This window comes from Phodopus roborovskii, unplaced genomic scaffold, assembly GCF_943737965.1.
Source record: "Phodopus roborovskii unplaced genomic scaffold, PHOROB, whole genome shotgun sequence".
Taxonomy (NCBI): domain Eukaryota; kingdom Metazoa; phylum Chordata; class Mammalia; order Rodentia; family Cricetidae; genus Phodopus; species Phodopus roborovskii.
Window position 1 is genome coordinate 3,423,133 of NW_026126547.1, and position 27,991 is coordinate 3,451,123.

Here is a 27,991-nt window from a genome sequence, read left to right on the forward strand (position 1 = left end):
TAACGAAGATTCACCAAGGCCCTGGGGATACTCTGGCCCACACCTTGAGCCTTGGGGTCTTTCTGCCTCACAAATCAGCTGAGGTGGCTCTGACAGCTCTGCAGGTCCTAGTTTTGCTCTCTGCAACAGGCTGTGCTGATGTTGATCTCAGAGTGGCATAGGAAATGTCCCATACAATTTTGTGTTCAGGCTTAGTCATTTGCAGAATTTCGTGACTGAGAATTTGGTCTTTGGTCTTTTGAATCAGGTGAGCTTCACTTGCAGATTCTTAGAAGTGAATGGGAGATACCTTAGTCTTCCCAGGAGCAGGATCTTAGGCAATTCTGCTACTGTCTATTCTCAGGAACCTAGGACCTTGTGGGAGGCAAACAGTGGTTGTGCTGGGCTGTATTCACTCCCCCTCCCATTGCTAAACCTATTTGTCATTTCACCAGAGTGCCAGCTAGCTGGGGAAGCCAGGCTAGGAATTGTGTGAGGAGAGGACTGGCAGGCCCGGGTGGCAGCTGGGGGTGGGGAATCACAGTGCCGGGCAGGGCAGAGGTGCCTTCTGCCAGATAGTGACTGAATGAATGAGTCACTTCCCCTACTGGGCAAGCGCTCCCCTGGCTTTCCCTCAACTACGGAGGATATCCCTGGATCAGGAAGGTCCCAGAGGAAAAGGGAAAACAATTTCAAAACAAAGCAGAAACTGGCCCGAGATACTGAAAGGACACGGATACTGAAAGGACATAGTTGACAACAACCTCGTTCCACATTCTTGACCTCATCCACGCGGTCATTCATCTCTGGTACATTCCTTCACTATTTCCAGATAGATGGACCTGGGCCCTGGCTCTAGAGGTGATCTTGGGTAGCCATACAGCCGCTTCCAGACCGTTTCTTTGCCTATGGAACAGGTGAGATCGCAGCTTGGGTACGATTTCATCCATATAGTAAGGGAGCCTGTTAGAGCCACAGGGATGGCTCTGGATAACTTAAAATTGTCAGCTGTCCTCAAACCATAGCAAACAGAAGATGAAGGCTCCCGGGCAACTTTTCCGGGTTCAGGGTAAAGAGTTAAGAGAGCCACAGAAGGTGAGGACGGGGTGTGTCTGGGAGAGCAGGCCCTGGGTGCTGTCAGCTGAGCCCTCGGGTGGCGTCGATGCCGGGCAGTGACCCCTGGGCGGGGCTGAGGGTGACAGATCCGGGGAGGCGGTTTGCGGCCGTCCAGGTTCTTCTTTCTGGTCTGTTCCGTCCTTTAAAAGGTCTGACACGCCGCTTCTCTCTTACGATTCTCCAGCCTTCGGAGCCTTTCGCGCGGCTGGTCGGGACGGAGGGGTGAGCGAGCGCTCTGCTTTGTCGGTTCATCGCGGGATCTCCCTGTCTGTAGGTGAGGACACCAAACACCACGGGAATCGGGGCTACCGCTAAGACGAGAACCCGCAGGGAGCGGGAGGGTGAGCGAGGTGAAAGTGGGCGGACCGCAGCGCTCAGCGAGCACCGCGCCCGGGATGCTCGCTCGGGATGCTCCGCTAGGTGTCCGCTGGCGACCTCTCAGCAGATGAAGGCGCAGGCGCCACTCTGGGGGACACGGAGCCTGCGGGGGACGGAGGAGAGCTCGTGAGGCACGAGCAAGAGAGGGAAACATGTAAGGAGAGTGCAGCTGAGAAAACAGGCGAGGGATGTGAAAGTGAAAGGCCAGAAGACGCCTCAGGTCCTTGCGGAATGTCCAGTTCCTCACCCGGAAGAGAGAACCAGAATCCTTGCATAGCTCAGGCCACCCAGAATATAAGAGCTGGAGGCGTTACACCTGCCTTTTCATGAAGGACGGAACAAAGTTTCATTTTGATCACCCGTATGGATTTCCTTGTAATTGATTTACCAAATGTTATCTCATAAAATATTGGCTCCAAGTTGTTTGGCTGAAGTTCAACCGGGAAACTCTTGTAGGGTGTATTAAATGTCACTACCTAATTTGCAAGAGACCTACCTCACGTTACTGTTCTCTGATAACATACTTGCAGAGTGAACCCAGAACTCCGCAGTACTGCTCAGTGTCACATCTCTCTCCCTCCAGGGCTTGGTGGAGTGACTACAGGTGACTGGGGTGGTCTCTGACACTTTGGCAGCCTTCCCTGGACGTGGACCTCCAGTGCCTTGACAGTAAGTTATCCAGGAATACTGACTGAGTCTGGGGTAGAAAGGCATGCTTCCCAAGAAGGCAGAGGAGGGGCGTTTTAGATGTATGTTCACACTCTGTTATTATGCCCTTCTACTTTTCTCTCTCTCCCAGTTCTTTTTGCCTTAGTTCTCTCTTGCTGGTGCTATATGGGGTTAAAAAAACAAACAAAAAACCAAAAACACATTGGTTCCATTCATATGCTGTAACCTAGTCCTTTAAAAAAATATGGTGACTTCCTTGAATGGAGTCTTAAGCTGTCTTTGCAGGCTAAAGAGCCATTCACAGGGCCTGCCATTGTTGCCCTCTCTTTCAGCTTGTGAAGTTTGTGCCCCATCTGCATTTTGGGCTAAACCACCCTTACTTCTCAGCCAACTTGCTATTGTTTTTTCCCTTCTTCAGAGGCCAAGTGGACCTTCTAGTCTCAGCATAACTCTCATTATTGCACATGCCTTTAATTCAGCATGCTAATCTTGGGTACACATTATATTCTTCGTTCTGTTATACTTTCAGCACTCTTAAGCACTCATTAGTTTTTCTTTTCCTTGGCTTTTTGTCAAAATGCACTCTTTTTTTTTGACTGACTACAGAAATCTTACTTTAAAGCTAAGTAAAAATCATATGCATGACAGAAAGAGAAATTTCCAGGTTTTTGTTCTCCTTACAGATAAGCACTGAATAGTTTCTTTCCAATCTCTTTCCTCTCCTCCCTCTCCATTTCACACAAAACACACACAGATTGACTTTTAATATACATTTCATTACAAAAAATGTAAATCCTTATGCACTAAATAGTCTATTTCTCTGACTTTGTTATCTTAAAGATCACCAGTAAAGTTGAAATTTAAAATCTCATTGATGAGTTTCATAGCAGGTAGAGGAGCCAGGATGTGCAGAGGGAAAGGGCTACTTTCTAGTGTTCTGTGAAGTTCCTCAGGGCAAGCTAAACCAGCAGGTCCTGTGAGTGTGGAGTACAGCACTGGGCTGGGGGCAGATCCTGTCAGAGCACTAGGCTGGGGGCAGTAGCAGATGTCTTGAAGAGGCTGGGTGAGTACCTTTCTCTGTGATGAAGCTGGGGGGGTGTGAATGTTGGGAGGAAATGCTTTCTACACTTAGCTTTAGTGTGACATCTTCCTGAAGTACAGAGGTCAAAGTGTACCCCTAGAGTAGCAGGTGGGGCTTTGGAGGAATGTCGGCTTCTCAACAAAAGCAGAGGAACCACCACAGCCCCCACAGAATGTCCTGCCCCGACCAGAGGAACCTAGTTATTCGTGGGTCGAATAACTGAAAATAATGGGAGAGAAAGAAGGAACGAGACCAAGCAAGGTTTGTCAAGGTCTAACTTTATTAGGCACAAAGAGGAGTTTTTAAAGCAAAGCGGGGAGGAATTGGGGAGGGGTAGCTTTGCCAACTTTGGGGCTCTGGTAATGTCCCAGGCCATAAACATCTGCTTATCTCAGTTTCTGGGGTGAGTGGAACAGACTGCTTGTTAAGCAGTTTTCTGTTTTACCAAGATAAGGCTCAATTAGAGTTTTAAGGTGTAAGTAATTCTGCAAGAGGATGTGACTCAAGGCCAGCTCCCAACAATGTCCAAGTGTGGCTGCTTCACCTTAAACCTCCTTTTCAAAATATTCTATTTTTACTTATGCAGTGTTGTGTGTGTGTGTGTGTGTGTGTGTGTGTGTGTGTGTGTGTGTGTGTGTGTGGTTTTTAAAGGCAGGGTTTCTCTGTATAACAAACAGCCCTGGCTGTCCTGGAACTTGCCTTGTAGACCATGCTGGCCTGGAACTCAAAGAGATTCCCCCTTTCTCTGCCTCTGCTTCCCATGTGCCACCATGCTTGGCTATAGGAAGCATTCTTAACCTGGACCAACTCTCCAATTCATAGCGGTCTTTGCAGAATGATCTTGGACTTCACTTGGGCTTTTCCTAATTGCTGATTCCTGGGATTTGTGGACCCCAACTCTTACCTATCTTCTTGTTGTGGAGCAAGTGTTACCCAACATGCAAAAGTAGCTAATGCAAGGCTAGGCCACCCAGAGTGTAAGCTCAAAACTGACTCAATGGGGCGGAGTCATGGGAAGAGAAAGCAGACTGTTGGCAAAGCAGCAGGAGGCAAGTGTTTCCTTTTGTTTTTCACTAACTAAAATGTCAACCTAAAACTTTTTGAGAGGAGTTGTGCCCTGTGTTTTGGGCTTTAAGCTTATGACATCACTAACTGGATTCCCTCCAGTTGTGCCCATTCTTGAAAAGCTGCTTCCATATCCCGAGAATCATTAGTGAAAATTCTAGAGGCTTTTTTTTTTTGTGTGTGTGTCAGACGACTTGAGTTAAGAAAGTTCTCTTGGGTGTGTTTGGGCCTCTGGACTTCATGTTTCTCAATGCCAACTTTTCTGGCTCAGGTCTCCTTTTGTGGTGACCCCATAGGGTCACACCTACAGGTTTTGTGTTCCTGAGTCACGTTACTTCAACAAATGAGCTGTCATGAGCTCCTTTCATGGGAAACAACTTTGTCTTAGCTGGAAGTCAGCCCTTAGGATGTTGTCATCCCTGCACCCGCTGAAGTCCACATCCTGGCTCCTTGGGTGTGCACTTTCCCACTGACTGTCATTTTGCCATCCTTGCTGTTGCTCTTAGCCCTCAAATCCATGCTGGAGTGAAATATCAGAGAAAATTTGTGTATTCCAGCCACCCAATGCTTGCAAATTAGACGTCAAAAAACCAGACTGACACGAGAGCGGATTACTGTTCATGTAGATAATGAAGAGGGTGATTCAGAAAGTGGTTAGAATTTGGGAAGGGGCCGAGCAGCAGAGGAGCACACATGGCTTCTGAGAGAGTGAGGAAAAGGTGCTTTTGGAGAAACAATGTGTTTCAGCTGTTACATTTTGGGCGCTATAACGGTGAGTTCCTTGTTGTTGCTGTTCTGTTTTTGTTTTGCTTTGTAGTTCTGGTTGACCTTGAATTCTTTCTGTGCTCTAGGCTGCCCCCAGATGTGAGTAATCTTCCTGCCTCAGCCTCCTGAGTGCTGGGATGACAGACATGTTCTGTCCCACCCTGCTCCAGATGATTCTAAATGATCTTAAAAGCTCAACTGGGACTTCCGGAAAGCAGATGGGAAATACGCTAGTTTGGTTACCGTGGCTGTTTGGGTGCATCATAGTAAATACTAGAAGGGCAGATTACTGGCTCTTTGGATAGTTGAGTTGTTTGGGTAAGCTTTGCTTTTTAGGCAGAAGGGGTTTCAGTTGTTGGGTCCAATGCTGCTCTTGGTCTGTGATAGAATAGTTCCTCTTGGCGGGAATACACAGTGAAAGAGGCCTGTGCTGAGTCATGGTGGCCAGGAAACATGGAGTGGGGGAGGCTGAGGGGTCCCAGTATCCCTGATGGCCTAATTTACTCTCAAGACTCCCTCCTCAAATTTCTACCACCTTCTAATAGTGCCACAGCTGGTGACCAAGCTTTAACAGGTGGGTCTTCAGGAGACATTTCCAAATCAAAGCAACTACTGGGGTTTACTGTGAACCTCTTCATACATGTTCATCTTTCCCATTTACAATGCACTGTGGACCCTTCTCCTTGTCACCTCCAGGTACTCAAGGGGACACAGCTGTCTGGAGATCACCTCTTGATTGTGTCTTGGTTGCCTCTTGTATTGCTAAGCTGTTGGCCTTCTGTTTCTGTAGTAGAGGATGCCTATGGTATCATGGGCTTTGTGTTCCTTGTTTCAAGAGTCCTTTCTTGAATGGTGGGAATGAAGATTACGTACTAGGACCAAACAAGAAAGATGTGAGTGAGCCCTAGCTGCCTGGCTTCAGCTCCAGGCCAAGCATGGACAGAGATGAATCTGCTGCCTTCTGAGCTCATGAGAAGCAGGTCTCAGTGATCCCTCTGGGCTGGGTTGGAGTTTGGTAATTGTCTCTTGGTCATGGGTGTGGTTTCAAAAGATGTTTCTTCCTGCTCAGGTGTCTTGCTTTGAGGTTTGAGGCTAATGAGTGGTAAGTTAATCCAGGAAATGCTGAGTTATTGTCTTGCATTTGTCCTGCCCCTTTCATTCTGTCTGGACTTCTAAGGACTTCTAAGGCTGATGGCCTGTGGGTACCCAGCTACCCAGAAAGCACAGCCTGGGGTACATTGCTCCAGCCAGCAACAGGCCTGGTTAGCTCTGTGTTAAGTTGTCCCTATGCCATGCTGAGAAGAATTTGATCCTAGGGTTTAGACAGCTGAGGGGACAGACACATTACAGAGACTGATGCCAAGGCTCTTACCCAAGATGTGGTCAGGGTGGAAGTGCACTGTGTGTTTCCAAAGCAAACTGGGCAGCTGTTGTCACAGACGACAACGATGTGGAGGCTAATGACAGTTTTGCTTGTCTGTGTGACCCCCCTCCCCCACACTTTGGGGTGGGAGGACTAGCTAATTTCAGTTTCATTTAGAACAAGCGCTGTGATTTTGTGCTGCTGGTTGTCTGACACCTGAGTGATTCTAGAGACTTCCCGAGGGCATTTTATGGGTGACACACCTCACCCTCTGTCATTAGTCGAGTCATTTTGGACCCCACCCTCTTGGTTTGGTTGTAAGTGTCCCCTCTTCTGTAAAGTCTTCTGACCATGTGGCCTAACTGGTACTTTTCAGCAAAGCTGTTGTTGGCATGATTTCTGCAGGGTGATTGATGGGTAGTTTTCAAACCCTCTGGGAGATTGGTTTACCTGTGTTTGCGAGTGAGGGTGTTACCTGAGGATTACTAAGGGCAAGACTGCCTTGAATGTGGCCTTGAATGTGGCCTTGTCACCAACCCCCTGCCTTGGTATCCAGAGGCCACAAAAGGGGAAAAACTTCAGTATCCCTTTCTCAGCTTCTTGGCGCTACTTGAGAACATCTGTGCCCTGCTACCCTTTGCTACCAGAATGCATGGGCTAACCCTCTAAAGCTATGAGTCAAAATAAATTCTTCTTCCTAAGGACGGGAATTTGGCCACAATGATGTAAAAGCAGCTAGTGACAGGTTAAGGGCCCAAAGCTGATTGGCCTGTGGGTACCCTGCGGTTGCTGCCTGTTTCATGCACACTACCTGGGTTGATTGCTAGTCTGGGAGTATTCAGAACCCATATAGCCTTCTGAGAGCATGCTGGTTTTACCCTACAGTTCCTGTATTCGTTTATACTCTGTCCCTCAAAGAGATTGGTCCCTGGTTGTGTTCTTAAAACTTCTTGGCTCCCTTTCTTCTCTGCCCTGCATTCATCTCCTTCCTTGCTCAGTGATCTCACATACTGCATGCAAGCTCACAGTGTCCTGGGTCTTCATCCTGTCCCAGTTGTCCCAGCCAGACACTCTGTAGAGGAGAAGGGAAGTTACCCTTATGCCTCCTCATGGTTCACTCACAAAATCAGAAATTAAACAGGAGAAAGGGCTCGCATGTTTGTTTATTAATATGCTGAAAGGTAAGACTGTATTGCAAAAAAACAAAAAAAAAAAAAAACAAAAAAAACCAAAAAAAACCAAACCAAACCAAAACAAACAAACAAACAAAAAACCCCACAGGATCTGCCCAACTTCTTAACATTACCACAAGTGTAGGAACCTAAGACAGTTTTGAGAGTTTGTGAATGGTCATCAGGGAATGAAATGAGACAAGTCATTGGGATTGGAAGGAGCCTAGGGCCATACGTTCTGTAGTTTTACTCCATTATTATTATTATCATTTTTTTTTTTTTTTTTTTGCCTGTGATGGGATGGAAGTCAGGCTAGGATTAGGCTTTCTCATTTTCTCTAGGTCAGACTGAATGTGCTCATTTATTTATTACCTGTTAAATTGCTGTGATAAAAACACCTTGACCCAGGTAACTTAGAGCAGAGTTTATCTGAGTTTACAGCTCTGAAGGGGCAAAGACCACTATGGCAGGAGCAGCCTTTGTAGAGGCACAGGCAGGAAACTGAGCTTACACCTTTAACTGCAAACATGAAGCAGAGAGACAGGGCGGGGAGGCTTTGGGTCCCAAAGTCTGCCTCTGGTCTTATACATCTTTTGGCAGGGCCTTAGTGCCTAAGCCATCCCCCAATGGTGCCACAAGTTAGGGACCAGGTTTTCAAATGCTTGAGACTATGGGGTCATTTTTCATTCAAACCATCACATCAGAGATGCTTTTACACATGCCAAATCCCAAGGACACTGAGCAAAGGACCAGTTGCCAACTGCTGATCTCATTGATGTACAGATTTTCACATTCTTCAACTGAGGCAATACTGTTGTGCCTCCTGGGGTCTTTCACTCTTAGAGTCATCTTACTCGGCAAGCTCAGAATGTATTGTGCCGTTAAAATAATAGGTGGTGCCAGCAAGATGGCTCAGTGGGTAAGTTGCTGCTGAGCCTGGGCCTGAGATTGGTCTCCAAAACACATGATGGAAGGAGATCTTGACTCCCACAAGTTATCCTCTGACATCCACATATACATCTCCCCAATAAAGTAATGTAAACGTCAAATAGGTTTTGAAAGCCTCATTATGACCAGCATCCGTGTCCTGAGGGACAGCATAGGGACCACTTCTCACTACCCACGGGCTCTGTACTTCCTGTGACACTGCCAGGCAAAGCCGCCCTGCCCCCCTGTCCTGCCAGTCCTAAGTGCTCTTTTCCTGCACTGTGTTTAACTTGGGAATGTTGGTACCACACAGGATAAGGGAGCCTGTGATGCTTCTCAGTGCAGCACATGCCTGAGTTCCATCCTCAGTACCACCACGACGAAAACAATACAACTCACTCCATTGTTGGCTCCCTTGGTTGGACAGCAACAAGCTGGCATTTCCAGGCAAGTGTGTCACTGGTACCAAGTGAGAACAAAAGCCAGATATAAGGGACAGGCATCAACTGCAGGGGAATTTTGGCTCTGGAACCAACTACTGTAATGGTCTCTGGCTTGCAAACTTTACTGCAAACGAGCAGTATGTTTTGATAAAGAGTTATAAATACATAGCCCAGCTTTAGGAAATGTCGCCAGGCAGCCTGCAGTTTTACTGAGTGGCCTATGACCCATGGCTCTTCCTGATGCTCTGCTCTCCTTAGCTCCCATGTGATTACCAAGGAAACAGCTGTGGCTGCTGCTTTCCCCTGTAGGTTCTCCAGCCAGGCTGGCAGCAGCTGCCCACACCAGCTTCAGGCCCTTGCCCTCTCAACAGCGTCCTCTGAAGCTGGCAACTGGTCCACCTCTGTTCAAATCCCTGCAACCTCTTGTTTCTTTTAAACAGGAAGAGGATGTTCAAGACTTCCAGAAGGGAAAGGCAGAAGGGTGTGGGTAGGGCCAAAGATCGGACTGTTGCTGGGATGGGATGCTAGGAACCTTGTACTTTATTCCTAAAGTGTACACGTGTGAGGTCCACCCGTGTGGACTCTCTTTCTCTTTCTCTTTCTCTTTCTCTTTGTCTCTCTCTCTCCCTCACCCTTGTGGATTCTCTCTCCCTCACCCATGTAGATTCTCTCCCCCCCCCACACACACACACACAACACACACAGTGTATACAGCATACATTTCCATAATGAGCATGATGTAAGTGTGAAGAATTCTGCCTCTTTGCTCAGACTTCCCACATGAGTGATATCTCATACCACCCAGGTCCCTTTGGGTTGATTCTGTTTTTGTGATCCCTCCCGCAGGTCCTGCTACAGTGAGAGGATGGCAGCTACAGGAACGGAAGCAAAGGACCTCGAAAACCATCACAAGTAAGACTAACCCAGGTTGGGCTCTGTTGGTTTTACTAAGCGTTCTTTAATTAGCTTGGGTTTCAGAGTTCTTTACCTGTGTTACCATGTGATGCTCACAGCAGTGAGTGAGGGATGAAGGGCTTCAGAGGCCTTGCAAATATTCAGGTCCTTAGGCCTCAGGACATGTGGGTTCAGAAGACCAGGCAGGTCAGTGCTCAGATAGGTGGCTTTCAGGTTTCCTTTTATACGTGACTTTTTTTTCCCCCCCTGAGACAATCACCATGTATCTCCTAGATCAGCCTTATTTCTCAATCTTGAGTGGGTTCTTTCTCCCTGCTTTGTATGTAGTTTTTCATAATTCAAGTGTGTGCTTTTCATGAGTTCTCATAGGTTTAGGCTTTGTTAAAGAACCATACGTTTGTGTCTTTTTCTGACTCCAGTGTGTGTGTGTGTGTGTGTGTGTGTGTGTGTTCCTCCCCAGGGTTTTGAGCCTGCCCTAGTGAATGCATGGTCTGCCCAGAGCCCTCCTGCATGGGTTTGAAGTCCACATTTCTCCTTTCCCCGTGTCAGGGCGTGTGCCATCTGCTGGGGCTCTGTGAGGTGGTTCCCATCCTGCTTCAGTGTGGTCACAATTGAGATCCAGGAAGACTAAATATTCTTGTCCCCAACATGTCCCTATGAATCCTTTTACCAATGCATTGGGGACTGTTATAGCTCATGTTCATGTCAGAGTGAATGAGTTTTAAAATCATGCAATTCTCAGGGTTAGGCTCCTTCCTTCTGGTCTTCCTGGAATTGACAAGTTAATTTTTTTTTTCTCTCTGTGTGGCTGCGTTGTCTTAATCATATCCTGTTGGGTCATTTTGAAGCGTAAAAGTTGCTCTTCTGTTTTGTATTCCATATTCACCACATCCTGAAGGAGATTATGGTTAGATGCCTGAAAGTATGTTGTGATGGTTGGAGTTTCAGATTGTCCTAAAGATTAAAAGTGATTTCTGGGAAAGTCTAGCTGTATATACCCTGTATTTGGTCCCTCGAGAAAGAGCTTCCCCTCCCTTTACTCCTCCCCATTATAAAAAGCCAGGAAATCTGCCAGGAGCATGGGGTCAGAAGGTGGACACACTCTGTGCCTTGGCCAGGCTGCTTGCTTTGTCTAAGCAAGGTTCACAGGCCAGGGTGTGGTCAGCAGCGTTCCTGCTTGTATGACTGGTGTGTGTGTGCTGTGGATCTCTAACATTGTTCGGGAAGTGGTCCACCCACCCACCTCCTACTCCCTTTGTGAGACAGCTCTGACTTCTTTCTGAGTCCTATGCTATGCTTATCATAGCAGTCTCAAAGCTTCATGTGTTTACTTAATCTGCTCGAAACCACTGAGCCATCTTTTCATCCCCTCATGACACTCTTAGTGTCACAGTTCTGAGAAGTGGTACCTAATACAACAACACGCGAAAAAAGAAATTATAGGCGCTCAGATTGGAGAGGTTATCTCTGGCAATAGAGGAGATTTTTTCTTTTTTCCTATTTCTGTCTATATTTCTGATAGTGATCATTATTACTTTTAAAACAGTCAAGTTTATGTCCTGAATATAGTTGACTTGGATATCAACTAGCATTCTTTGTGTTGGATGGTTTACTAATTTGATCTTTGTAATTTTTCTTGGCTCTTCTGAGGTTTTGCCGATTGCCTCCAAACAGGGCTCTAAGAGCAAAGAGGAATTAAAGGGAAGGAGAAAGGGAAGTAGGGACCTTGGCACTGTGGCGTTATCTTCTTTCCGTGATTCACTTGCCTTTCCCCCATGGTGTCCCTCACACACCTCATGGATATAGAACATATTCGTGGTAATGCTGGCTGGACATTACACATCCATGTTCTATAAACCTTTCCCTTTTTGTTTCTAACAGTGACTGCTTCATTCAACTTCCAAATCCAAACATAGCAACAATGAAAGAAGATGTTCTCTATCATTTCAACCTCAGCACTAGTACACATGATTTCCCTGCTATGTTTGGAGACGTGAAGGTAAAATGCCCAGGCTTTGAGTCTGTGGATTGGCTTACACTGGACTTCCTTTTGGTACAGTTGCACCTATGTGAAGTTGATTGACAGGGGACAGGATAATATTCTATGTCTATCAAGACTTTTGTAAATTGTTACCTTTTATTTATAGCAAGTAAAAGAGAGAACAAATGTTAGCTAGTTGGCCTCTACTTCATCTCTTAGAACTTTTATATGAGTGTGAACAGGATAAGAAACTTCTGAGCCATGCAAGGTGGCCTATGTCTATAGTTCCAGCAACTCCAAAGACAGAGGCAGGAGAATCACCTCATCTTGGGAACTTGGGGGGCAGCCTAGACAACATAGAGAGCTGGAAAGGCCTTCTAAGAGTTGCAGTGTCAGTATGGAGAGCCTGTATGACCCCTGTTTGTGGAAGGTGTACATTGATGATTTTTTAATTATCTGAGGGAAAATTATGATGAAGACACCTCCAGTACAAAGTGTTCGGTGCTAATTTGTCCTACATTTTTATAAAATTCCTTGTTAAAATTTGTTTCTAATCGGCGCCTAAATGTTTGCATCCTTTTAAGGAACAGTGCGACACTCCAGTTCATGTCTGTGTTGTGGAGTGACAAAACAATAGTCAGCACATTCACAACTCAGGCACCAGTCATGCTTTGGGTTCCCAACACTCAGAACCCATCCACTGCTGTCTTGCAGTTTACAGCTAGTTACGTTAACTATAGTTACTGTACGACTAAAACAGGGCTCTTCAATAACGGTAGTTACCATAGGACTAAAACAGCACCCTTCAATGTCTAATCTCCATAAAGATGAATTAAAACCCAAGATGGGCTCAGAACACCAAAGCTGGGCCCCATCTGCCATTGGTAGAACGCGCCTTTGGTAGCAAATGGTGGGCAGCTTTCATGTTTTCTTAATTCGTTGAATTTCTATTTATCCCAATATTGCTAATCTATTTTTTTTTAATTGCAGGCCATGGAAATGTTCTTTCATGTTTAGAGATACGTTTATTTCTTTTATCTTCAGATTCCATTAAATCACCTTTTTCACAATTCTTTGGCAAAATAAAATGCCCTCTTAGATGACACTTGGCAAAGTGAAGGTTTTACTTCTCTTCCTACAAATTCATTCCCAAGCTCCTTCTGGACCGCTATTCTTTGCCACTCAGGTGACCAAGTGAGAGAGCGATTGATGGCCCATTTTAACACTGGGTTACAGGACCCTAACTCCCTTCCAGCACACGCTAGACTACTTCCTACCTGGTATGTAAAGCCAAGTGTGGTGCCTGCCAATGCCTTTTTAAAGAGTCTGGGTCCCTGCATGTGTGAAGCTGACTGCACTGTGCTCTAGATGCCTGTACTGAGCAGTGATTTCCTAGACCAGTGCTACTAAAACTCCCCAGGACCACCACCTTAGATAGTACAAGTCAGGCCTTAAAACTTGCTGCTAAGTTCCCAGATTAACACAATGTTGCTTGTCAACTTGAAGACCTCTCATAATAAGTGCATTGATGAGGTCCTCACTCTCTGGTTTCAGTTCGTGTGTGTTGGTGGAAGCCCTTCCCGGATGAGCGCCTTCATCAGGTATGTGGCCGCTGAGCTGGGCCTTGACCATCCAGGGAAAGAATATCCCAACATCTGTGTAGGCACTGACCGCTACGTCATGTATAAAGTCGGACCTGTGCTGTCTGTGAGCGTGAGTACTTGCCTTTCACTTGGATTTGGTCTCCATGTTCTGCAAGACCCTGTTCTGCACACTTCTGCCTGGGCAAACAGCTAACAGCTGGTGCCTTAACATTTGTTTACTGTAAATGGCTGGGAGCATGGTGAGCTCTGGGCAGCTGGCATCTGGGCATGAGAGTAAGTCCTAGGCTCCAGCCCTTGAGGCTTGGCTTCCTGGAGAGGCTCTGTATACAAAAGCAGATACACTTGTAAATACGCACCGCTGTCCAGGCAGTGTGGGGGTGGCAGGTGTCAGGGAGGGCTTCTCTGCCTGGCCCAGGGCTATAGAAGAGCCACATGCCAGGTCTCCATGCCTCTTCTATATCACACACTGACTGACCTGCTTTATAACACAGGTTGTAAGCAATGAAAGTTCTTACAGAGATCTCCAGTATCCTACCAAAGGGGCCATTTTCTAGCAATATCTAGGGATATAATGAAGAGCTACAGCTCAGCAGTGGGTCCCCATCCTGCTGAGATGCGTCTGGACATAGTAACTAGACCTCCAAGCATGTCAGTCATGTAGAAACACCCAATAGCAGAAGCATTTCCCTGTGTTTGACATTCTCAAAGGGGTCCCTTTGCAGTAGGACCCCCCCAGCATCTGCGTGGGGAGGGGAGAGGAGGTGTCTTAGGAGATCTGACTGTGGGAGAGTCTTTGAAAGGTGTGTGGAGTGGGGTTGCCTTGTGGTGGAGACAAGGAGAATATGGCAGAGGCAAAAGTACAAAGATTATCTGTGTCTGAGATTGAGGAACCAGCCAGTTATCTTGCTTTGCTAAACAGGAGAGGGCAAGAGAGAAGTGCAGTGGTAGAACCTTATCTGGTATGGATAAGGACCTTTGTTCTTGGCTTCAGCTGTCAAGAAATTACTATTACCCAGCAATAGGAGCTACTTTCTTCCACAGTGCAGGTTGTGTGAGTCAAGGTAGGTAGGTCATGTATAGGACAGCTCTGTTAATAGTTTGAAGTCTGTCCATCATTGCCACATGATGATTTTATTGGTTGAAATATACCACATAAAACATACAGTAATCTCCTTTCTCACATGGGCCTTGTTCCAAAGACCCCAGTGGACGTCTCCAAGCATATGAGTACTAAAACCAATAAATACACAAGACTCTGATGCATTTTACTTGTGAACTAGGTATAGCAAAAGAATGGCAATAATGACTCACAAAGTAGAATAATTATGGCTGCATAATATAATGAAAGTTAGGAGAATGTTCTCTCACGATCTCATTCTATGTATGCATTGACGAAGGCACAATGTTGGCACTTTCTCTCTGGTTTTAGCATGGCATGGGCATTCCTTCCATCGGGATCATGTTGCACGAGCTCATCAAGATGCTGTACCATGCACGGTGCACCAACATCACCATCATCCGCATCGGCACTTCTGGCGGGATAGGTGAGGACAGAGTTTTGATTCTGACCCTGTGGGTAGAGGAGGTGCCTGAGCCCTGCAGTGGGTCATACAGGGTTATACAAGGGCTTTCCTGTCTGCCTGTCTCCTCTTTCCATCAAAGTGATGGGGCAGGGGGTGCAATACAAAACTAACAAAAGGGCCTGAAATTAGCTCAGAAGTTTCTAATCATTGACAAAAACACCAACCCCCCAAAACAAAAGAAACAAAAAGCTAAAAACCAACCAACAACCAAAAAAACCCAAAAAGGAACAAAAAAACTCAAACCCTGAGCAAACATCCCCTTCCTCTACAAAAACCCACAAAGAACCTAAGAAAGGTCTGATTTCTGTTATAAAGACAAAAGGTCTGCTTGGTCATGCCTATGGCCCAGCCTTCTTGTTGGTAGTGTCTAGGGATGGCATAGGGGTTCATCATGTATGTGAGATGGGGGGAGTTGTGCCCCAGCCTCGACCACTCATCCATCATTAAATGATTCAGTGAATGAGTTAATCCATCCTTTAGGGTGGAGCATCAGTCACTTCACACACACTTCACATAGGTCCCACCCAGCCTCGAGCCTTCCTGTTTCACACAGTGGAGATTTTATTTCAGTGTGGATTTTAGCAGTCAGGTGTGTGTGCGCGCGCACTTACACACATGCACATGTTAGGCAATGACATACCATGGCATAAGTAAAAGTCTGAAGCAATAAAAGTCTAAAGCAATTTCATTTTCTTTTTTTCTTTCTTTTTTGTTTTTGTTTTTTTTTTGTTTGTTTTATTTTGTTTTGTTTTGTTTTTTTGTTTTTGAGATAGGAGTTTTCTGTCTAACAGCTCTGGCTGTCCTGGAACTCACTTTGTAGACCAGGATGGCCTTGAACTCAAAGAGATCCACCAGCCTCTGAGTGGGATTAAATGCATGTGACACCACCACTGCCCAGCAGCTCTAAAGCAATTTCTTATTTGTCACTAAGGAACTAAAGTCACTGTAGAAACTGGTTTCTAGCAATTCTTCAGAACACATGGCCATTGACTGGAAGCTGTATCAGCTCCTGGGACAGTATAAACTTAGATTTAGGCATCCAGATCTAAGTACACTGCTCTTGGAAGGTAGGATTTCAAACTCTCCTAGCAGTGGTCACATTGTATAAGAAAACATAAGCCGGACAGAAAAAGAAGAGCAGAGTTTTGTCCTTTGAAGCATGCAGCTAGTCCAAGAGGGCACACCCCAAATGCCCACACTGAACAGATGGTTGTTGGTGATTGCAGAGAAAAGCAGGCTAGTCAGGAGTTGGCTGCTTTTGAGGCACACATGGCTTTTCTATACTTTTGTATTGTGTTGAAAATTCACAAAATTAATGGAATGATTAAACTAACTTCCTAGAAACCTAACTAGCTGGTGGAGTGCTAGTTGGTGGCAATGCCTGGAAAACAGGACCATTTGGTAAAGGATGGGGAGACTCCTGGTGAGGTTGCTGTTCTCTGCTTTCCCTTGCTTTCAGCAATGGCTCTGTGCAAACTCCCAGTCAAGAAAAGCTCTGATTAGGAAAAGGGATGGATGGCTTCGAACACACACTGGGATGCTTCCTTATGGGGCTGTGATGATGGATCATGTTTGTGGTGCCTGTTCTCTGCTGCGCTGCTTTGTCACCCCATGTAACCATGATGCCTGCATCTTCCTCAGGTCTGGAGCCTGGCTCTGTGGTCATCACCCAGCAGGCCGTGAATGAATGCTTCAAGCCACAGGTTGAGCAGATTGTCCTGGGACAGCGGGTGTTTCGCAGCACCAACCTGGACGCACAGCTGGTGAAGGAACTGATGCAGTGTTCCTCAGACCTGAATGAGTTCCCCACTGTTGTGGGCAACACCATGTGCACCTTGGACTTTTATGAGGGTGAGAGGGAGCGAGGGCATGTCTGGCCCAGGGAACCCTTGCGCACCCAAGCCTGCTTTGTGATGGTGTGGTGCTGTCTCTGGGTCACCCTCGTGTGGCCTGCTAAGCCTGTCACAGTATTTCCGTGATGGCTCTATTAGTGATCTGAGCAGCTCTCCACTCCTTGAAGACAGGCAGGCGGGTCCTCCATTCCTGTGTCTTGATGGCATGTGTGTAGCATGGTGCTCAAGTGTAGTAGGCTCTGACTATGTGGTTCTGTCTTCGTGTACTGCAGGACAAGGCCGTCTGGATGGTGCCATCTGCTCCTACACAGAGAAGGACAAACAGGCCTATCTGCAAGCAGCCCATGCTGCAGGTGTCAGGAATATTGAGATGGAATCGTCATTGTTTGCCACCATGTGCAGTGCCTGTGGCCTGAAAGGTAGGAAGACACCTGGTGGCCTTAGTGGCCTTTGTCTGTCGTATTTGCTAGCACATCCCAGAGGGACCCTCCTGAGAGTGCCTGCCTCAGTGTTGATTTCTCACTTGTGTCCACCTTGGTCATCCTTTGACATCAAGGTGTCATCCCTGCAGCCCTGCTACACGTACAGTGTCACACAGCAAAGCATAGGGTCCCCAGTGTTCTTGCAGGGATTTCCCTTGCCTCTGAGAAGGGTCACAAAGATGGCGATGCCCTATCCAGCTCAGATAGAAAGCTGCCCCAGCCCTGCCAAGGGATTGACTTTCAGGACTGTTTGCCTTTCTGAAGAGCTAATCCCATTGTATAGTCTAGACCTGAGCATCTTTTCAGCCAAATTATGTCTCAGAACTTTCTGTGCCCCATGGTCTGGGACAACGTATGTCCTGCAGGGCTGCACAGGACAGCCAGAAGCTGGCTCTGGAACTGGCTGGAATTTCTTTTGGCAACAAAGGCAAAGGGAATAGGTGATGTTAGATGGGGAATTGCCAGAGTTGCTGTAGGCTGTGTCTTCCTTCGTGGTGTCCTGCTCCATTCACAGAGCCCTTCTGTCCCTAGTGTGCACACTGAGCTCCCTGGTTCTGGCATTCCTACCCAGTGGCTAAGGAAGGTGTCTGATCTTGCCTTGATGAGACTTTTCTCTTTGCAGCGGCTGTGGTGTGTGTCACCCTCCTGGACAGACTGCAAGGGGACCAGATCGACACCCCCCATGATGTGCTGGTGGAGTACCAGCAGAGACCTCAGCGGCTGGTGGTCCACTTTATCAAGAAAAGCCTGGGAAAGGCCTGAGGCTCTGCTCTTCACCACTCAGGACAAGCCGGTGCAACTCCTGGCCAATAAATCTATTTTTCATATCCTACTCGGTGGTTTAGTGTCCACTTTACATAAGAACAAATGGAAGTGGGCCACATTTGACACTGTTCAGGACCATTCTAAGTAAATGGAAGCTTCCAGGTTTTTATTTCAAAGGTGGTCATTTTCTTCAAAGGTGGCAATTGTGCCACAAAACAGATTTCTCTATGCATTTTAAAATGTCTATGCAGCCATCCCTTGATAGCTGCAGACAGGATTCAAGGCTGACAGGAGCCTGTTGTCGGGGAGAGGAGCGCAGGTGAGCCATCCAGAACCTGAACTGTACTTTCTCGTGGGACTTGGTTACACTTTTTGTGACTTTTTCCATATTCCCATTTGTTGATAGCCAATCTCGGGGCGGACACAGGTGGTGCTGTACCACCCTCTGGTGTTCAGTCTAGGCAGTGCAAGTTTTCTGGCCAGAAATTAAAAGGCTTGCTGGACCCTGGTGGGTAATGGTGTCCAGCAGCTTTATTGGCCCGTTCAGGGCCTGATTTGCAAAAAAGGCAGCTCAACTGCATCTCATTTGCATCTGTTGAGCACCAGTGTGCTTCTGCTGTCACAGTTGAGCTTGTGGACACTTACTGTCAAACAGGTCACTGATTTTCTCCACATACCACCAAAGATGAAGCCCCTCTCTCGCCTACACTGGCTCCGAATTTCCATCTCTGGCGCACTCTGGCCACTGACTTTGTTCACTGGGGAGCTCTTCTTCCCACTACCTGGCCTCAGTCTCCTTCACCCCACACTCCGTTCCCAGTGCTGACAATAAGGAGACTTTCCTGCAGGAGAAATGACACCAACTTGGCGTCTTCCCTCAGCAAGTTACGTAGAATCAGGAATGTGGCTGGGTTTGTCCTTGAAGGATCAATTCCTCAGGGCATCCTTTGGAGATGGGCTCAGAATGGCATCCCCGGACACCAAATCACAGCTGCTAATCATTTTTGCAAGTAGAAATGTAAAAATGCTGCCGGTGACACTCTAGACTTTATCCCAGAAAACATGGCATTTTCCCCCCCATGTCTCCATGATGAGGAAGCCCACTGCTTCCTATATCCCTTCTTTCTGTGCAGCCCAATCCTGTAACAGTAATAACAGTGTCACCCATCAGAAGTGAAGGGAAATGATGGTGTGTATCTTTGCCACAAATCTTAGCATTAACCAAATTTAACCTGTACAAACATGTATGATTTGATAATTCACCTGTTGTCCTAAGCCTGCTGCCTTCACTGCATAGAAAAAGCTTACACGGCTCAGAAAATGTGGAAAAGAATGTTTATAGTAGCAATGTTGGTAACCACCCATGTGGCCAAAAGCAGATGTGTACAGTTTGATGTCCTTAAGTGAATGCAGACAGTGTCCTGTGTAATGTAAAACGACCTCAGACAATGAAACTAAATTGCTGTACTCACCATCATTTCCCTTAGAAACAGGCATAACAAATGATACTACATCACGTGATTAAAAACTAGAGACAAGACACCCCAGCAGAAATGGGGAAGGTATCTCTGGGAATCTTAGTGGGGAAGGTGGGCTGCACTTGGGAGGTTCTGTAACTTCTCCAGAACACTAGGACAGTTCTTTTTTACACATTAGAATTTGCATGTATATGCTGTTTTATTATTTTTATACATAGTTACATGGTCATCATAAACAACCTGGCAGATGAGATGCCACCCAACTTGTCACAACCCTGGCTTCCAGCTGTGGTTTTAAAATAAGCCCTATAGAGTCAGCAAGCATCACAGGGATACCTGTTTTTCATTAAGTATTTTCCAGTTAACAGGTGCAACTGTGCAGACCAATTGTTAAAAGTAGTAACTAATATTGACCAAGAAATTGTGGCTTGCAAGGTCTATGACCCATACTTCAGCAACCTCATTACCCCCAAATGTCAGATGCCATTGAGGCCTCAGGTGGATGAAGGCTCAGGTTCACGACATCTGAGAGAAGGGAAGTTCAATTAAGGGGATGCTTCTGTAAGATGGGGCTATGGGCAAGCCTGTAGGCATTTTCTTAATTAGTAATTGATGGGGCAGGGTCCAGTCCATTGTGCAGTCCAGCCCACTTGGGCTGGTGATCCTGGGTTCTATAAGAAAGCAGGCTGAGCAGCCATGGGAAGCAAGCCTGTAAGCAGTCCCCCCTCCAGAGCTCTGTCCAAATCCTGCCCTGTTTGAGTTCCTGTCCTGGCTACCTTCCCTCCCCAAGTTGCTTTGGTCATGGTGTTTTATCAAAGTACTAGTAACCCTAACTAAGACACTGTTTCTGAAAAGCTTATCTGGGGATGTGGGAAGCTGTCTTTGTGGAGCTGCAATTGGAGACAGCTGACTTGCCCCAGGCTCATACAGAGAAGGGGAGTGTGGATTAAGAAAGGCTAGCTAAAGACATTAAATGGGGATAGATATGAGGTGGGCAATTCAGTGAGTACTGAACACCCTGAGTTTATTTTTCACCATTCTTAAATACCTTAACTGAAAAGGAGAACATGGTCTCATGTATATGGAACACTGGCTGCCTGGAAGGAAGGGCCTAGCTTCCCATACAGGTGTTGGAGATTTAACTTTACTCATCAGGGATGTCCTGGATGGTGCTGGTTAAATGGGTTGTGGGAGCTCACAGGGAGCCAACTCATTGCTGGAGTGGGTATCAGGATGTTGGCTGAATCCTTACATGAAAGTTAACGTGGTCACTGATGTAGACTGTAGTTGTGTTGTGTATGAAGTTATGTACAAATTTTAGGACTGTCAAGGGCTTTGGTGGGAACAGATTTGGATGCCTGGGAGGGGGTGCTTCCGAAGTCAGCGCAGAACTCTTCCTGAAGTACCCTGGTTCTCTGTGGGGTCCTGCGACAGCCATGGGAGGACAGAACAGGTGGAGGGCCCCAGGAAGAAGATCTTTACCTCACTCCATCCCTTCTTCCTACAGATGGACCTAGTGAAGTGCAGGGAGGCCTCTTTTGGGGGCTTGATGTTATGAGGGGCATGTGGCAAGAGTCCAATTCTTCCTCAGGGAACATCATTTCTTTCTGTGGGACCGGTCTTTGTTCCTGTTGTCCTTCTGGATCTGTGCTCCTCTGATAACCTGTCACTAGCTTCTAAGGGACAGATCCCTGTGCTCCTGCCATTCAGCTTGCTAGAAACAGACTGGTGCCATCTTATTATGTGTACTCTGGGTTGCGCTTCCCTTGTTACACCATTGAGGATACTCTATGTCAAGTGAGGTTCCCACTGGGACAGGATCCAGAGCAGCTTGCCTCAGGAGAGGCATCCAGTGCTCAAGAGAGGTGGGAGTGTTCAGAGGGGCCAGCCAGAACTGGGAGTTCCCGGTGTCATCCAGATGGTCAGCTGGGAAAGAGGCAAACAGAAGAGAAAGTGGCAGAAGACACGAGGGTACACATGGCACTGGCTGTCACTTTGTGATACTAGGTGGTAAGGTGGTAGGTGAGAATGCCCTCAGGGGCAGTGTGGTATGAACTGGGGTCTCTTTCTGGGTCCCCCAAAGGGTGGGGTTATTGGTTATCCTAATGGCAAAAGAGGACACGCTGGATCTAGAGACTGAGATCCGAAAGAAGTGGGAAGAATAGGGTACACTTGTGTCACAGTCTTGGCTACCACCAGGGCGGCACTGACTGGGCACAGCAAAAGCAGCCCCTGAAAACCCACAGTCTCTACTACACAGCTACTCTTTCCATTTGTGCCTGTGTTTCTCAAGCCCCACCCCATGAATCTGTGGACCTTTCCCATGAACACTATCATTAGTGGAAGCCAAGTATCTCAAGGCACTTAGCAAAACATCATACTGGGTGACATAACCATGTGATTGATGTCTCACAGTGCTGGTGCTAGAAGCTCAAGATCAAGGTCCAGGCAATACTGGTTTCCCTCCTAGGGTTTCTCCCCTGACCTTGGAGATGGCCTCTTTTCCCTACGTGTACCTGTGTCCTCATAGATGGAGACTGTTCAATGTTTGTGTACCTGTGTCTTCACTGATAAAATGAGATCAGGGACACGTCTTCCTAAGTCAATTGGTCAAACCATGGTATGTCATCTAGATGCTTAAGCTTATTAAATTATGAATCCAGCCTAAGAATTAAATGTCAATAGAAATAAACTTCTTGATTCACATCAAACCTAGTTGTAAAAAAGCAGGTTCTGGGGGTATAATTTGGTTGGTATAGTGCTTGCCTAACATGTCCAAAGCTCTGGTTTTGGTCCTTTGCACCACATGGATAGCATAGTGGCACACACCTATTGTTTGGGCATTGGAGGCAGGGGGATCAGAAGTTCAAGTTCATCCTCAGAAACGCGGTGAGTTGCATGCCTGCCTGGTATACACGGAAAAGGCAAAACAAGGAAGAATCACGTGGTGAGAGGGCTATGCCGGAAACAGAGGAGCACATTTCATGTCTTTCTGCAGTCAGAATGTATGGAATAACAATAAATTCATAAGTGCAGCAGTTTTAAAAAGGTTTTATTATTTGTATTTTATGTATTTGAATGTTTGCTTGCATGTATGTATGTGCAGCACATGCGTGCACAGTGCTGATGGAGAATATAAGAGGACATTGGATTCCATGAACTGGCGGCTGTGTGCCTACGGGTGGGCGCCAAGAACCTAACCTATCTTCTGCTTGAGCAGCAAGTGCTAGCAACCACTGCAGCTCCAGCTGCAGCAGTCTTAACAGCAGTGATTTGTCAGATAACCCTTGTTTTGGTAACCAGGCTGAGGCAAGTTAGGTTCTTTTATTCTAATCTTAACTACTAGTATCAACTCTTGCATAGTAAATTCTGTCTGTTTATGTACTTGCATATATGTGGTTTATAAAATAATTACAAGCGAAAGAGGTAAAATCAGAGTTCAAAATATTTTAGCAGTGGGACGATGGATGTGTGAGTGAGTCTTTATTGGTAAGGTAATGAACTCAAGACCAGCAGAAGAAGTTGTGTCTGGCACCCCAAGAGAGTCAGAGTTGAGGACAAAGGTGTGGGGGTGAGTCCAGCTTTGAGGTAAGAGTGTAGAACCAGGCGAGAGCAGGGATGGTGGGTTCAGGTCTAAACAGGTGAATGAGTGGATGGGCAGACGAATAGGCCACACCAACAGCAAGGGACTGAGGTGAGCTGAAGTCCTAGGGACAGCTGGGACTTCTGTGGGCCCTTGGCAAACACACTGGATATCAGATAGTCTATGTGGGAATATTGTCCCCCACTTGATGGTAAGGGAGTTCTACCCTTTCTTGGTCTGGATTTTTTCCTGAAAGTGGAGTCAAAAGATCCATTGCAAAATGGAGTCTCTCAGGGAAGACACAACCTGAAACGCAGAGTTTCACATTATGGGAAGCAACTCAGAGCCAATCATAGCACATCTCTACAAACTATTGTACCTTTTTTTGTTTCCTTGCTTTTGTAATTTTTAAAAATCCTTGCCTGAAATGTTGATGGCAAACTCTCTACCTAAGATGGAGGATAGATTTACTGAGCAATCTCATCAAATATTAATAAGGCTAGGTGTGGTAGAACATGCATTTAATCCCAGCACTTGGGAGACAGAGGCAGGTGGATCTCTGTAAATTGGAGGCCAGAGCCTGGACTACCCAGTGAGTGCCAGGACAGGCTACAAAGCTACAAAGAAACCCTGTCTCAAAAAACCTAAAAAAAAAAAAAAAAAAAAAAGCCCCAACAACAACCCCCCCTAAAAAAAACCCAGAAAACAAAAAACAAACAAAAAGACAGAAATATTAAAAAGTAATTCCATCATAATTATTTGGATTATGTAAATTAAATAAATAGGAATACCATAAATATTTATGAGTGAACTTTAAAATAATTAGTAATTACATCTTACAACTGCTTTCAGCTGTCTCCCTCCCTCCTTCATCGTTTTGTGATTTGAAAGTTTCCAGAATGCTAAACTGAGGGTCAGGGGTTGCTTAGTGCCTGGGTCACTGCTAAGAGACACAAACTGCTTAGCATTAATTAGCAAGTGCAAGTAGACAACATAATTTTGAGCATTTGTGTACTCTCTTTTAAAAGGCATAGGGAAGCCAAATGTATGGGTCTTCCAATAAGCATGAGAAGTTGTAATAGGCATGAAGACATTTAGTGTGCAAAGAAAATGTGTTTTGATAGGGGAAGATGGGGGAGTTGTTTAGAGAAAAAGAAAGTAATTCTGTGCTAAAATAGAATGACTGGTTGTTCCAGAATGAGAAACAAGAAAAGGAAAGCCAAACAAATACCTCCCGAAGCCAGTTAATATAAAAGCTATTTCAAAAGGTTAGAAGGGTTGCAGGAAAAGAGTTGTGTGTGTGCTGAAGAGAAGCTCGATTTACTTATATGTGGATAACAACAGGAGAAGCGATGTCGTGGCTATTGTTCTTTCCCCCTGAAACTCATGTTGAATTCGCCTGGCTCTAGAGGCTTTTCCCCCCTCAGGAGCCAGGTTAATCCTCATTGTTATTGGTGTTATTAGGGTCACAGCCTGTGGCCTGGCAGCTTTAACAAGCCAGGCTCAGCTGCTTGTTCTTAATATACCAACTGACCATACAGACATTAATGGGAGCAGATAAAGGTCTATTGATTATGGCCATGTGGGAGGAGAAGCAAAGATGCCCAGTGATCTCACCCTTCCGCTTTCTTCAGGGTCCTAAAGTGAGGGTGATGCTTAACTGTAAGGGAGGACTAGGACTAGGCAGACCCAGTCAAGCTGTGGCGTATGCCTGAACTCCTTCCTGCAAGGGCCTTTGAAAACTTGTCTGCAGTGTGTACGTTCTCTTGCCAGGAGACAGGGTCCCCCTCTTGTTAACATCAAGATCCAACTCTTTCCTTCTCCCAGCATGAGATTCCTTGGGAAATTCTAATTTTTTTTGGGGGGGGGGTCCATTGTTTCAGTAACTTGGTTGTCAATAGAGGGGCACAATTGTCCCTTTAAAAAAATCTTCATTCCTGCAGGGAAGGTACTATATCATGACTGTGAGTTCTCACACTCTTCAACTAGTTTCTTTACAGGCAAGCAGGTTAGTATAAAACCAGCCACCCACTCTCACACTCCTTACATCTTCATCACTGAACTGCTTCCCTTTGCCATCTACCAAGCTACAAAACAACACAGGGCTCTACAAAACCGTATTTTCCTTATAAACTGCCTAACCTCCGGCATTTGGGCTCAGCAATAGAAATCTAATCCGGACACAAGCCCTACCATCAAAATCCATACTGGTTTTCTTATACTGCCAGTCCATTTTTAATAAAGAATGCCATGGAAACAAAGCTTTTGTCAAAACATGTTCTTACTCTTCGTGTTTGCTTTAAGCAAGCATTTAATTACCCAAGCAAACGGAGTCTTGCAACACTGAAGAGTTAGATGCTCTTCTCATCTCTGTAACGTTTGTTTCCCCTCTATGATTTGTTGTCACGTTGTTAAGCTTTGTCTCATAACTATTTGTGATCCTATTACATTGTCAGAATCGATTCGTTTTGGATAGCATCTATATTGGTAACTTTTCTCATCATGTGACAGGAAGCATTGCAGGGGAGAAAAGCTTTATTCTGGCTCCGAGTTCAAGGATACAGTCCGTCCTGGCAGGTTAGTCATGGCAAGAGTCTCTGGAAGCACCCGATCCATGTTGTGATGAGAACAGGAGATAACAGCTGGCCACTCAGTCAGGAACCTCAACTTATTATTGTCCCCGGCCAGCAGCTGAAAACATTTTTTGGTTTTGGGGCTGGAGGGATGGCTCAGTGGTTATGAGCACTTTCTGTTCTTACAAAGGCCCTGAGCTTCCAGCACCCTTATCAGGCAGCTTACAATCACCTATACCTCCAGCCTCAGGGGATCTGATGCCTCTGGACTCTGTGCACCCCCAACACCAAGATAATTAGAAATAAAATAAAAAGTTAAAGAAAAAGATGGTAGGAGGGGGGCTGATTTCTATTAATGTTTCTCCCTCTAAATGAGCAGCTATTTCTGGAGTTTGCATGTGAGGATGTGAGGAGGCAGTTGGGCACATCCTGATTGGGCCAGCTGTACTGATCAGCTGATTTCTGTCCTCATGTTGTACCACAACATCTATAAAACATCCCAAACCCAGATGCCCAGATGCCAGCATAAGAACACAATCAACAGCAACTTTGGCCTTATGTCTCCACTGGAACCCAGTTATCCTACTACAGCAAATTCCAACACAGCTGAAGCACAAGGAAAAGACCTTAAAACTAACTTTATGAAGATGATAGACATCCTTAAAGGGAAAATGAATAAATCCCTTAAAGAAATCAAGGAAAAGACAATCAAAAATTAATAAATCTCTTAAGAATAGCTAAGAAAAAAACCAAACAGTTTAAGGAAATGAATAAAGGAAATGAATACAACTATTCAATACCTGAAAATGGAAATAGAAGCAATAAAGTAAACACAAACTGAGGGAATTCTGGGAATGGAAAAATCTAAGGTCGGTGAATAGGAACTATAGACACAAGCACCACCAATAGAATTTAAGAGATGGAAGAGAGAATCTTAGGTGTTGAAGATAAAATTTAAGAAATGGATACATGAGGCAAAGGAAATATTAAATCTAAAATATTCCTGACATAAGATATCCAAGAAATCTGGGACACTATGAAAAGGCCAAACCTAAGAATAATAGGAGTAAAAAGAAGAGAATAAGCCTGGTGGTGGTGGCGCATGCCTTTGATCCCAGCACTTGGGAGGCAGAAGCAGGCCAATCTCTGTGAGTTCGAGGCCAGCCTGTACTACAAGAGCTAGTTCCAAGACAGGCTCCAAAGCAATACAGAGAAACCTTGTCTCCAAAAAAAAAACAAAACAAAACAAAAACAAAAACAAACAAACAAAACAAAAAATTACAGCTCAAAGGCTCTCAATATATCTTCAACAAAATCATAGAAGAAATTTTCCTAACCTAGGACATGCCTATTAAGGTACAAAAAACTTATAGAACACCAAATAGATTGGACCAGAAAAGAAAGTTCCTTTGCCACATAATAACCAAAACATTAAATATACAGAACAATAACAACAACAACAACAAAAAGAACATTAAAACCACAAGGGAAAAAGAACAAGTAACATATAAATGTGGACCTATTAGATTTATACCCAACTTCTCAGTGGAGACTCTAAAAGCCAAAAGGGATGGACAGATGTCCTGTAAACTCTAAGTGACCAATGCCAGCCCAAACTACAATACCCAGCAAAACTTTCAATCACCATAGATGGAGAGGATAAGACATTTCATGATAGAGTCAAGTTGAAACAATATCTATCTACAAATCCAGCCCTAGAGAAGGTAATACAAAGAAAATGCCAACCTAAGGAGGGTGACGATACCCATGAAAATACAGGGAATAATGATCTCACACCAACAAAACCAAAAGAAGGGAAGCACACACACCACCACCACCAAAGTAACAGGAATTCACAACCATTGGTCATTAATATCTCAATATCAATAAACTCAATTCTCTAATAAAAAGACACAGGCTAATGGATGAGAAAACAGGATCCATCCTTCTGTTGCATACAGGAAACATACCTCAACATTGAAGATAAACATGACCTCAGAGTAAAGAGTTGGAAAAAGATAGTGAATTGGATATTTGGATATTGAGTGTTGTGATCATTAACTTTGATTGTCCATGTGGTAAGATTTAGGATTGCCATGGGAAAAACAAAACCTCTTAATCTAACAGAATGGACTACAAATTGTAGAAAGAAAATATAATGGACTCAAGAAGCATGCTGGTGCAACTATTATAATATCTAACAACATAGACTTCAA

At 45.5% G+C, this 27,991-nt stretch overlaps 1 protein-coding gene across 2 annotated transcripts; it reads left to right on the plus strand.

Annotated features, from left to right (window-relative positions):
- The first annotated feature begins 752 nt into the window (after nt 1-752).
- Nucleotides 753-18,208, plus strand: Upp1 (uridine phosphorylase 1). 2 transcript variants are annotated; one of them, XM_051200609.1, is made up of 10 exons: nt 753-896; nt 1,280-1,369; nt 2,057-2,142; nt 9,805-9,870; nt 11,755-11,872; nt 13,409-13,567; nt 14,888-15,002; nt 16,683-16,892; nt 17,167-17,313; nt 17,999-18,208. In XM_051200609.1, the coding sequence occupies exons 4-10, from the start codon at nt 9,824-9,826 to the stop codon at nt 18,136-18,138; spliced, it is 936 nt and encodes a 311-aa protein (XP_051056566.1). In that variant the 5' UTR covers nt 753-896; nt 1,280-1,369; nt 2,057-2,142; nt 9,805-9,823; the 3' UTR covers nt 18,139-18,208. The 2 variants fall into 2 exon arrangements, with proteins under 2 accessions (XP_051056566.1, XP_051056565.1); XM_051200608.1 differs by lacking the exon at nt 753-896 and having other exon boundaries at nt 1,235-1,369.
- The last annotated feature ends 9,783 nt before the right edge of the window (nt 18,209-27,991 follow it).